The 11,943-nt window shown below is 40.4% G+C and overlaps 1 protein-coding gene across 1 annotated transcript; it reads right to left on the reverse strand.

Annotated features, from left to right (window-relative positions):
* Positions 1 to 5,362: 5,362 nt before the first annotated feature.
* LOC103696673 (G-type lectin S-receptor-like serine/threonine-protein kinase At4g27290) lies at positions 5,363 to 10,505 on the reverse strand. The gene is made up of 7 exons (XM_039116432.1): positions 9,026 to 10,505; positions 7,516 to 7,662; positions 7,237 to 7,430; positions 6,881 to 7,091; positions 6,333 to 6,570; positions 6,083 to 6,233; positions 5,363 to 5,980 (listed from the first exon to the last, which is right to left on the reverse strand). The coding sequence occupies exons 1-7, from the start codon at positions 10,287 to 10,289 to the stop codon at positions 5,675 to 5,677; spliced, it is 2,511 nt and encodes an 836-aa protein (XP_038972360.1). The 5' UTR covers positions 10,290 to 10,505; the 3' UTR covers positions 5,363 to 5,674.
* Between the last annotated feature and the right edge of the window lie 1,438 nt (positions 10,506 to 11,943).

Below are 11,943 nucleotides of genomic sequence, written 5' to 3' on the forward strand. Positions count from 1 at the left end.
GAATTCACGAGCTGACTCTAGTCAAACTAGCGTCCACTCTAAAAACAGATGAGTCTACCCCATAACGAATAAAATGGAAAGACAGAAAGCAGCGAAACTTAGTACATTGAAGAGTCGACCCCTGAAAACAACGACTTGACCCCAGTCGTCTGACGAGTCGACCATTTAACTGAGAGAGTCGACTCCACAAGTACCACAGACGAAAAATAGAGTGCAGTAAAAATAAAAGCAAACTCGAGAAAATATCTGAAGATCACGAGTTGACTCCTAAAAATCTCGAGTCGACCCTAAAAAATGGCAAGTCAACTCCTCTGTGTCTGACTACAGTAACGATTAATTTTCTTGTGAACCAAAACAACTATTTTCATCTCACAATGGCTCTATTAACTGTCTAATGGCTAGACAAGTATTCCAACCATCTCTAAAGGGTATAAATGTATGGAAATATTAAAGAAAAAGAAGAGCTCAAGCACTACAAAGACAAATCTACTGAGCCAAAAAAGAAAGCAGAAAGAGAGAGGTTCAAAGAGAATATCATTCAAAAGCTTTCATTGCGAACTGACTCTTCAACATTAGAGAGTTGGTGAGGCACCTTCAAGAACAATCAAGTCAACCAACAGAGTCTAGCTCCATTTATTGTTTTGTATTTATTGTCTTAAAGCTGTATTCATTTTGTCACCACTTAATTCTTTCTATTCTTTGCTATAACAAATTTTAGAAATTGAAACTTGGGAGTAGGTCCATCCAAATCTGTAATTGGATTGTGAAAATTTTGGTTGATTTTCTAAGAAAATCATTGGGTTGATTGTGAATCCGAAAAACAATCGGTGTAGATTTTAGTTGATTTTTTGAAAAAATATACTGGGTTGATTGTGAATCCAGAAAACAATCGATTGAAAATTTTGGTTGATTGCCTGAGAAAAATCAATTGGGTTTGGTTGTGAACCCGTAAAACAACTATGCTGTAATCTAGGTTATTGATTATAGTGAAATTTCCAAGAAGGAAGTTTTGGGGAGTAAATGTAGGTGCTGGATTGGCACCAAACTACTATAAATTTTTTGTGTTTACATTGTTTAGTTTACTTGTATTAATTTTTTGCATATTTACTTAAGTACTCATTTGCTAAAATCAATATTCATTTGTTAAGCATTTTATTCCGCTGTATTTTATGAAAATTTTTAAAAAACCCAAATCACCCCCCTCTTGAGCTACATAGCTAGGCAACAAGTAGCATCAGAGTATGGTACTTAGTTATACATTGACCAAACCATCAAAAGTTAAAGATCTATGGAAGCCCTTGTTGGTACCTCTTTTGCCAAAGGACAATCTATGAATAGACCTCCACTTTTCAATGGATTAAATTATACTTATTAAAAAGCATGCATTCACATTTTCATTCAAGCACTAGACTATGACATATGGAGTGTCATAATTTATGGACCTCATGCACCCACTAAGACTATTGATGGTGTGTCTCTTTCCAAACTAGAAGGAGAATAGGATGAATTAGATAAGAAGATGACACAGTTGAATGCTAAAGTCCTAAATATTTTTTATACTATTCAATAGATGCAAATAAATTTATTTGAATATCTACTTGTTTTTTGGTTAAAGAAATCTAAGATAGGCTAAAAGTAACTCATAAAGGCACTAACCAGGTTAAAGAGTCTAAAATCAATTTGCTTTTGTATAATTATAAGCTATTTAAAATGGAGTCCTATGAGTCTATATCTAATCTGTTTACTTACTTTGTTAATATTATTAATGGTCTTAAACATATTGAAAAGTTATATACTAATAGAGATTTGGTGAGAAAAATTCTCTGGTCATTGTCGAAAGCTTGGGAGGCCAAGCTCTTAGTTTATATGGAACAACCACCCAGTTTTGAAAATTATAAAATTCCATATCATGTATTTAAATTAAACAAGACTTTATATGATTTAAAGCAAGCTCCTAGAGCTTGGTATGGGAGATTAAGTAAATTGTTTTAGAAAATAATTTTTCAAGAGAAAATAAGGATAAATCTTTGTATATAAAGAGAAAAGATAATGACACTTTAATTGTGCAGATTTACATAGATGATATCATTTTTGGTGCTATTATTAAAATTTTTGTCAAGATTTTGTTAAGCTCTTTAGGGAGAACTTACATTTTTTCTTCGTCTCCAAATCAAGCAAACAAGAGATAGGATCTTCATTTGCCAAAATAAGTATACAAAAAAATATTAAAAAAATTTGGCATGGAGAATGCAAGGCACATCGGTACCTTTATAAGACCCTCTTTTAAATTAGATAAAGATGAGCATGGTAAAAGTATTGAGTAAGAACAGGAGAGAGGGGACTTCACGCGGACTTCACGAGAAAGGACAAGCATGACTGAGAGACATGAAAGACATTGTGTACGCTTGATAGCTCTAGGGGCAAGGCCAACTTGTAGGCAACCTTGCCTATTCTGGCAAGAACTTTGAATGGACTGACCGATCGAAAAAAACCCCGAGAAAGAAATTGATAGAAAGAAGGATTGAAATTCTTCCAAGAGACTGCGGATTCAGATGATCATGTTCAGGGACAGTTGCAGCCAGCCGCAAGAGGAGCCGCAGCCTCTCACAGTCAAGCCGCAGCGTCGAACTCTGATCTTTGCTAGTTTCCTTCTTGGATCAACCAGTAGAATGATTTCAGCTGATTACCCGGTTTCCCTTACGAGGAGTTTTTCCCAATCAATGAAGAGCTCGAGGTCTAGGAGGGGGTGAGAGAGAGAGAGAGAGGAGAGAGAGAAAAGAATTCTTTCCTATAGAATTCAGTAAGGTCATGAAATATTTCGAATTATTTATTAATTTCTCATTTTCATAATGGATTTACCTATAGAAGCATGATAGAATTTTTATTATATTTAACTATAAGTAGACCTAATATTATGTTGAGTGTTTGCTTATGTGCTAGATATCAGTCTGATCCTAAAGAATCATACTTAATTGTAGTTAAAAGAATCCTCAGATATTTAAATGGGACACAGAATATAGGATTACGATACTCAAAACAATGATGTTGTGGTTCAATTTGTTTATTCTAAAAAATAATTGGCTGACATCTTTGCAAAACCTTTAAAATAAGAAAATTGTTTGATTAGAAATAAATTAAGAGTTTGTAATCCTTTTTGCTAAAATTCTTTCTATTAAACTTCTATTTATCATCTTGAATCAATTCAATTTCAATTGTCTTTCTTTGAAAATGTTAAACTCCTTTCTCTTAGGAGTTGACTCTTAATCTAAGAAGTCGACTGTGGATCATGAGGAGTCGAGACCTTAGAATAAAGGAGAGCTTTGAGTTGACTCGAGAGTTAACTTAAAGCTCTGCAGGCGGTTGGGAGCCGACTCGTACCCCATGACGAGTCGACTTATGTGCGGCGATTGACCTACCAAGTTGACACCTGGATGCCTTGCTCTCATTAATTGAAGCCAACCTTTTTCTTTTTTCTATTCGTCCCTTCAAAATTTTCCTTCTCTTTAATAATTTTCTCTGCAGATCTCCTTCATCTTCTCTTGAATTTGTCTGTTCTCTTTCCTTCACCAACGTTCTTTGCCCTTAATCTCTCAATGACCCTAAAAAAAATGCTTTCTCGAGAATAAAGAGATTTAAAATAGAATAAGCCAAGATGAATGACCAAGGAAAGTCTCTGATTCAGCAACAGTCAAAGGATCCCTCTTCACTTCTTCCTGTGTCAGCCTCTTCTACAAGGATCCGAAGCACGGTACCCCTCTCCACTTAGAAAATTGCTTTTGGAAGGAACATTGACTTTCAATTTCTGGAGAACGAGGCTTCACAATCAAAGAGCTTATCAAAAACCAAGGCTGGAAGTACTTATGGAAACTCAAGGGACCCATATACCTAGACCTAATCCGAGAGTTCTATCAAAATCTTCAGTTGGACTGGGAAGTATATCCTCTATCGTGAGAAATGTGGTTACTGAGTTAAATGATCATGTGCTCCGGCAAGTTCTCCATATACCCAACCAAGATGATTTAGCAGACAAAGTTGAGGATTTGCTAAACACCTTGCAGTGCATTCTAGAAAAAGAAGAGGTGAATAAAAATGCTAAAATCGGAGGAAGCCAACTCAATATGGAGATGAGGCTGTTGTATCACATAATCAGCAAGATATTTTATCCAAAGTCTGGGACATTTGAGACTGGGTGAAACAACTAGCGAGCTTATATTTTCTGATACTTACAATGATCATTCTCTGCATGGCATAGGATATAACAAGAAAAATGGTCGTTGGATGAGAACCAAAAGAGCAGCCAGAACTGAGGAAGAATAAAATAGAGAAGAAGCCACTTCTGAGCCCCCCTCACTTAGAAGAGAAGCTCAGAACTAGCCTGCTGCTGAAGAAAACTTTCAAACTCCATTACTATTCATATGATGAAGGAGAGAGTGTAAAACAATGTTACTCAAAAGAACTCTAGCCTTGGTTGCATATGATGGAGTTTTCAGCCAGCTACATCTTCTTTGAGATATTTTATTGGAAGTCAAATATGATTGGAGCATGTTATGTCCTGCTTACTATTCAACTGTCAGGCAGTCCTGGAAAGGAAAGAAATTGCAGAACAGGTCAGCCCTGCCTTCTACCTATACCTCAGCTGCAATCAGCCTCTTCAATATCTAAGGAATTACAATTTTGTTTCCTTCAGCTATAGCTCTTGTTCGTCCTCTTTTGCCTTCCAGCAGATTGTATTATGCTTCAGAGGAGGTACCAGACGTGTTATGAAATGGTTGTGAAAAATTGACTGATTTTTGTTTCAAAAACTATCTCAAGTCGGACTCTTCTGTATGGAGCTTGTGGCCATTCTATATCCTTGTGCTTATTTTAATATCTCATTTGGATGTGGGAAGGGGTACAATAACTTTGTCTTCTGAGATCAGCAAAACAGAGCTCTTCATGTTCAAAAGAGGCCGGTATAGCAGGAAAGTGTTGATTTGGGAATCTTTGTGAAATTGCTTGGAACTTTTCAGGCAATAAATGCCCTTACTTGTTGATTTGGATGAGATTTTTTCCTCCAGTGCTTCTTCTTACGAGCATCAACATTTTCTTTCCTGATTATCAGACACTCGGTTTGGCGTCATTTAGCTTCTTTTTCTGGCATGTATTCCTCTCCTTCCTTGACAATGTAACTCATTTCTACTCCTCATCTTTGCTATAAATACGATTAATATTTAATAAAAGCCGGATGGCTTCTTTTTCCTCCCTTTACATCAAAAAAGAACTCTACTACCTTGAAGAGGAGTTGTACAAGAGGCATTGTATATGACAGTTTAGAAAAGCTTCATCGCCTTGGCACTAAGCACATAAAAGTAGAGAGGGAGGGGGATCTAATGGTGTCCGATTGTTTCTCTTAGATTAAGCATTGCACTCCTCAAAAAAAAAAAAAAAAAAAAGATCTCATGCATTACAGTACATGACTTAATACTTCATATGTAAAATTTCACAGCTCGAATCCACTTACGTCACCTCAAATAAGATAACCCAAAATTTTGAAATTTCTCTCCTCTCTGGAAGAATCTTCTGAGAAATAAAAATTCTCTCTCACTGTACCTTTGTCACCAAAGAGATGGCTTGTTCGCATCTTCACCCACAAGCATACAGGGACGGTTTCTTCGATAGGAGATGAAAGCATGTATCACCTACCTTCCATCATAGTAATGGTTACTTCATTTGAGGAACCATTACCTCTCTTTTGACAATCTTCTCCACTTACCTGACCTTCACGAGCATGGAAGGCTGGTTGATTCAGTGAAGGAAGGCTTACATTACTACCACCCAGCTGGGAAACAACAGCTGACATTGTAGGTCTATCTTGAGCACTTTTTTGCACACATGATAGTCCCACATGGATGCATCTCAGCAACTCTTCTTCGCAATAGGAATTGCCTAGTTGTGGATCCACTAGCTCTAAGGCCCTCCCATCCTCCCAAATCTCCCATGCCTGTCATGAAAAGAAAAATGTTACACAGTGCTTGCATCAAATTGGTTTATACATGTTTCCCAATAGCTCGTTATTAATTCAAAGATTGACGAACATGCTTACGTAATTTAAAAGATTCAAAGAGCCGTTCATGCCCTGAGAACCAGAAACCTTCTCGCCACTGATAATTTCTAGGAGCAACACTCCATAGCTGAAGACATCAGTCTTTTCAGAGAAATGCCCCCATAGAGCGTACTCAGGAGGCATATAGCCACTACAGAGAGAGGGAACAATGATTAGTTGATCGTTAGCATCAGTTTTTTTCATCTAAGAGTTTAATATTAAAGTTCACTTGAAGAAAGATTTCACTTACTATGTCCCAACAATTCTTCTTGTCTTTCCTTGCTCTTGATTTCCTTCAAATATTCTTGCTATTCCAAAGTCTGATATCTTTGGGTTCAACTCGGCATCCAAAAGAACGTTACTAGCTTTTAGATCTCTGTGGATAACTTTCAGTCTAGAGTACTTGTGGAGGTAGAGGAGTCCTTGAGCAATCCCATCAATTATTCTCTTGCGTTTACTCCAATCCAATATTGCTCCCTTGGTCGGATCTGATTCAAATTCCAATTAAAAAAATTGAATAGTTATTTACTTGGTTATAGAATGAAAAAATATAAGACAAATGCTTCAACAGCGGGGTAACAAGAAAGTCATAATGGCACAAGATTATCCAATTAGTCCATTATACTTTCTCCATGTTCCTGATGAAATTGCTGATAGTTTTCCATCCTTGCATCCAAAAGTGGAGAAAAACTACATCACGATATTCAAATAATTTGATCGCATAAAAATTTCTCCTTTCTATGTGGAACTAGTGCATCATAAGCAGTGAGCAAAAAATGCATGTTTAAAGAAGCTCACCGAAGAGGATGGAATCCAAACTTTTATTGGGCATGTACTCATAGATCAGCATCTTCTCTTCTCCTTGAGTGCAGAAACCTAGAAGCCTCACAAGGTTCATGTGTTGTAGCCTAGCAATCAGAATAACCTCATTCTTGAACTCCTCAAGTCCTTGTCCTGAACTATCTGAAAGTCTTTTAATAGCCACTTCCTGCCCATTAGATAATTTACCCTGCCAACAAAACCAACATCTGTTGCATGATTGTAGACACAAGAAGAAATGATTGAAAGTGTAAGTCCTCCAAATTCAACGATTTATTGCATATAACTGAAAGAACTAGTTAGCGAAAAAAAAGAAGAAGGAGAAGGCTAATTACCTTGTACACCTCCCCAAAACCACCCTTTCCTAGCTTACTTTCTTCCGAGAAATTGTCAGTAGCAGCAGCAATAGTGCCTAAACTGAATAGAGACAACTCTGCACTTATATTGACATCATCTGTTGACATGCTGCTATGTGCTACATTAGCTCCAAAACCAAGTAATGAGTGACTTTCGCATTGTTCGATCTTTGCTGCAATCAACAAATAGCCCAACAATCAGGTGTAAAGTTTGATCTATTCCAATGAGCATAGCTATCTATGAAGCACATGTCTTACCTTTTCCTTGCAACTTCTTTTTCCAGAGGCTACAGAGGCATAATTGCAACAAAAACAAAGATAAACAGATTGTTGCGACTATAATTATGATCAACTTTTCCTTGTCCACAGGAACATGTGTTTCGTCGTCCTCATCATCATCCTCATCTGGAAGAAGACAGTATAATTTCAAAACCATTTGGTATGTGACGCCATTTGGTGAGAAGAACAACTTGAAGTTTTTGTGTGCTGTAGGTAAATGTGTGCATGAATCGACAATAGCAGAAACTTAAAATTGCAGATTACAAGAAGCTCATGAACAAGCACATCAAGAGTGACTTCGAGTACTCATTATTCTCGAAAGGGAAAAGGATTCTATGGAGACCAAATTCTAGCAGGGCATGCGAAGAATATGCTGAGCTGAATCTACTTGCTACTAATATATGTGGGTTATATGGAGACCAAACTCTTTTTTTCTTCTTCGTAGGCTCACCGAAGTTCTAGAGTTCATGACAGACTTGGCATACCTCAACTTGCATCATTGCCTATTGCATTTTATACAAGATTTGATAATGTTTGCATCAATTTGTAAATGATGGAGTGTAGAAACATATCTAACATGATACCTAAATTAAAAATTGATCAACAATAAATATATAGAATAAATAGCTAATAATAAAAATGTTTGAAAGCAATAAACAAGTAGAACAGAAAGCTAATTTTCTGATAAATTTGCACAAAATCTATGTAAGACTTTAATTTTGTTGAATATCTTAGGAAATCGGCTATATATAATATTATAGAAATTTCACTCAAAACTTGCGCACCTCAAAAGAGCTAGTGCCAATGGATTGATCCTAATATTAAAGTATTGCATATAATATTGAACCCGCAAGAATAAAAAAATAGTTTTTAATAAATATTTAATTTTATATTGTATAAAAGTCTATTTATTCACACCTATGCTAGGCGACGATAGCCATCAACGTTAGCGCCCTCCACGGGCGGCTGATTTTGTGGGTTGTAAGGTGGGCGGCGGCTTTTTGGCTTTTTGCCCTATCCCCAATCATCGACGCAACTTGATTGAGCGCCACAATGATTGACCCAACTTGTTACCTAAAAAATCTAGCCGGTCCAGTTCCAATTTAGATCCATCTATTAACCTACGCCAGTTCGGGTTTAGCTCAAAAAACCGGCCCAACTTGGTTCAAAGTCTTCCAATTTTGATGCAACCAGCGTTCACTTTCACATTCATCTAAACCCTTTTTAGATCCGGTCTGAAACGTTTATGTTCCAGTTCTGCGAAGGATCTGCCGTGATGCGTGTTGGAAGAAGTCATTCTAGCGTTCATGATGACTGGCACGTGTCACAGCTAACGATATATGCAGCACCTGTGGATCACCCGAGGAGCCCAAACTCTCTCAAACCCAGCTTCTTGTTTTTTTTTCTAACAGCCAATCACCAGCAACCACGTCATTAGCTAACTGTGGCCCACCAAAATACATTGGGAAAAAGGTTATGCGACGCGTACCTAGATCGGAAGCCGCCAATCGGACGTACACATCCTGGCCGCCGCTCGGGAACTCCCTCAGGTCCATCAAATCTTCCACCCAATACACGCACCCACTAACACCCCCACTGATATCAGCGGCCGTGTAGCCCACACACGAGCAGTTCGCCAAGCACACCCTCTTGCACTCCTCCAGTTCCATACTCCGGTTGACGATAGCGGTCGCGGTATCTGGAAGCTTCAACTCAGTGACCCTCCTGAAACCGTCCCGGTTCCCGCACCTCAGGGCGGTCCGCCTAACACAACCGGCGGTCCAGTTCCCGACTGATCGCGGCTCGAACCCCTTTACACACTTACAGACCGGGTTCGAGTCCGTGTTGCAGACCCCGAACGGCCCACAGCTCCCGTACCTGTCGCACAGGTCCTTGGGTGCGGACCAGGACACGACCCAGGACTGGGTCTGGTTCGCCCATATGAACCGCTGCAGCTCCCCGGCCTGGTCCAGCACCAGCCTCGTAATAATAGATGGGTCGTTCAGCTCGTGCTCGTAGTAGGTCTCGTTCTCGTTGGAGACGAAGGCGTAGGTGAACAAACTGTTGTAGGATTTCATCTCCGGGGTGCCGCTGAGCCGCAGGCCGTTCCACGGCCCGGTTCGGTAGACCGGGTTCGACCGGCCCCAGAGGATGAGCTGGGGAAGGCCGTTCTCGTCTAACCGGACGGTATAATCACCGAAGGAGGCGTCGCCGGAGTTCTTCCAGGAAGTGAGGCCGAGGGGGAACCGAGAGGAGAACCGCATCCCGGGAAGCCAAGTGTCGGTCGGGCATTGGAAGCTCTGCCATGCAACGCCGACGCGGAGTGCGTCCGCTGCATCGCGTAGCACGAAGTTGCCGGAGTCGAGGAGCTGGGCGACGGGTCGGGAGAAGTGAACCGGGTCGGTGTACCAGATCGGGTGGTTCGAGCCGTTGGTGAGGAGGAGCTCACCGGCGGGGCCGAGCTGGAGGTGGCCGGTGCGGTCCGGGAGGGGGCTGGCCCGGTTGGCGACCCAGACGGCGGTCTGGACCGGGATGTGCTTGTACCAGATGCCGAGGTAACGGTGGGTCGACCCAACCGGGCTGAAGAAGCCGAGCTCGAAGGTACCTCGGGCCGAGACCAGGGTCTGGCCGTCTCGGATGGATTGGGTCCGGGTAAGGGTGTCAGTGGCCAAGGAAAGAGGGAACAGGAGGGAGAGGAGGAGGAGGAAGGGAGGCAAACTGATCTTTGGCTTTGCTATGGCTCCGAGTTTCATTTTGGGAAGAAAGATGACTAGGATGTTAATCAGCAAAGCTATTTCTAAGTCTGGTCAGGCATTAGTTGGGCATGCGATGATCTCTTGGAGTAGTGGCTAGAGAAGTTTCCTTTGAAGGAAATTCAACTCTTTTGGTCTTGGTGGTGGTGGGGTGTGGGCCTCTCCGTATTTGTGCGTATTCAGCAAGTTGTAAAGTTTGGACAGGGTTTGGCAATTTATAAAAGTTCTTCCTACCTGTAATTATAAGCTATTCGTCTTTTTCATAAGCATTTTTGTGATATTTCATATCAAATTTAATATGATATTTGTTTGTTAGATAGAGGGGTAGATCCATTAAAACCTCAGAGAAGTAAGAGCCTGGTAACAGCCAACAAAACGTTTGGAGGTCGAGTTGACGTCCACAATATGCATGGGACCATCCATTTGTAGTCCTCTAGCTATTCGGAAGATGATCTGCTGGTTGATTGCCATCTCTGCAAATATGATTGGCTTTAAAACCAACAAGTGAAGCTACAAGATACCATATTGCTTTATAGGTTGGAAAGAGAATTTAATATCTATACCATATGTAATGTAAGTGCAAATAAGAATGCTCATTATTGGCTCGTGATGTCCATTTAGGCCGACTACAGCTCACCAGAAGCACTGACCAATTACAGTTCGTTACAATGCTAGCGTGCGGCTGATTGAGAGCGGCTATCTGGCAAGCCCAACACCGTGCGACCGAGTTCGCATCTCAAGAGCTCCTCACAGTTTGCAGCATTCTAGCAAGGGGCCCCGACGATCACCAAAATCCTGCCAATATGACAGATAAGATGTCATCCACATGCGAGATAATTGTGTCTAATATTCGGGTCGTACTGAGGCTAGTCATTTTTGGTCGGCCCACATACCCTAATTTTTTGGTGGTAGGTAAGCTTTTTCACCCACACAATCATCAAAAAAGAGAAAACTGTTGCCCAGATAGACAACCCAAGAGGGGGGGTGAATTGGGTTTTAAAATAATTTTGCAATTAAAACGTTTGAGGATGACTAATTAATACTTTTGCAAGATGATTAATTAGTTGCTATGTGCTGTGAGTGAAATGAGAGTGAGAGAGAGAGACACAAGCAATCACAAACACAATGTTTATAGTGGTTCGGAGCTAACCCTTGCTCCTACGTCCACTCCCCAAGTCTCACTTGGGAATTCACTATAACCCCTTGGATTACAGCCGGTTGTTTTACAAGCTCACAACCCAACTTGTTGTTTTACGAGCTCACAACGAACTCGGTCGGTTTTCCCAGGCTCATCGACTAGAACCACCCCGATTGTTTTTCCGGGATCACAATCGAACCCTTACACGTTGGTTTTACCCTCGGCTCACCAACCAACCTCTACACTCTTGATTCAATCCCCTGATTGAATCAAGCAAAGACAAGATGGAAAGAACAAGGACAAACAGAAAAACAGAGCTTCTAAAAAGTAGATATACAGCAATATAAACTAGAGAGAAGTTAAGAGCCCTCAAACACTTTTGAGTTGGAGTAGAGAAGGGCTTCTTGAACTGTGAGTCTCCTCTTGAATGTCTGGTCGACTTGAAGGCAGGAGGAGACTTCTTTAAATGCTGGGAAGAGGTAGCTGGATGGAGTTAATGGCGCTCTTCCTTCTTTT

The sequence above is a fragment of the Phoenix dactylifera genome, unplaced genomic scaffold, assembly GCF_009389715.1.
Source record: "Phoenix dactylifera cultivar Barhee BC4 unplaced genomic scaffold, palm_55x_up_171113_PBpolish2nd_filt_p 000092F, whole genome shotgun sequence".
NCBI classification, from domain to species: Eukaryota; Viridiplantae; Streptophyta; class Magnoliopsida; order Arecales; family Arecaceae; genus Phoenix; species Phoenix dactylifera.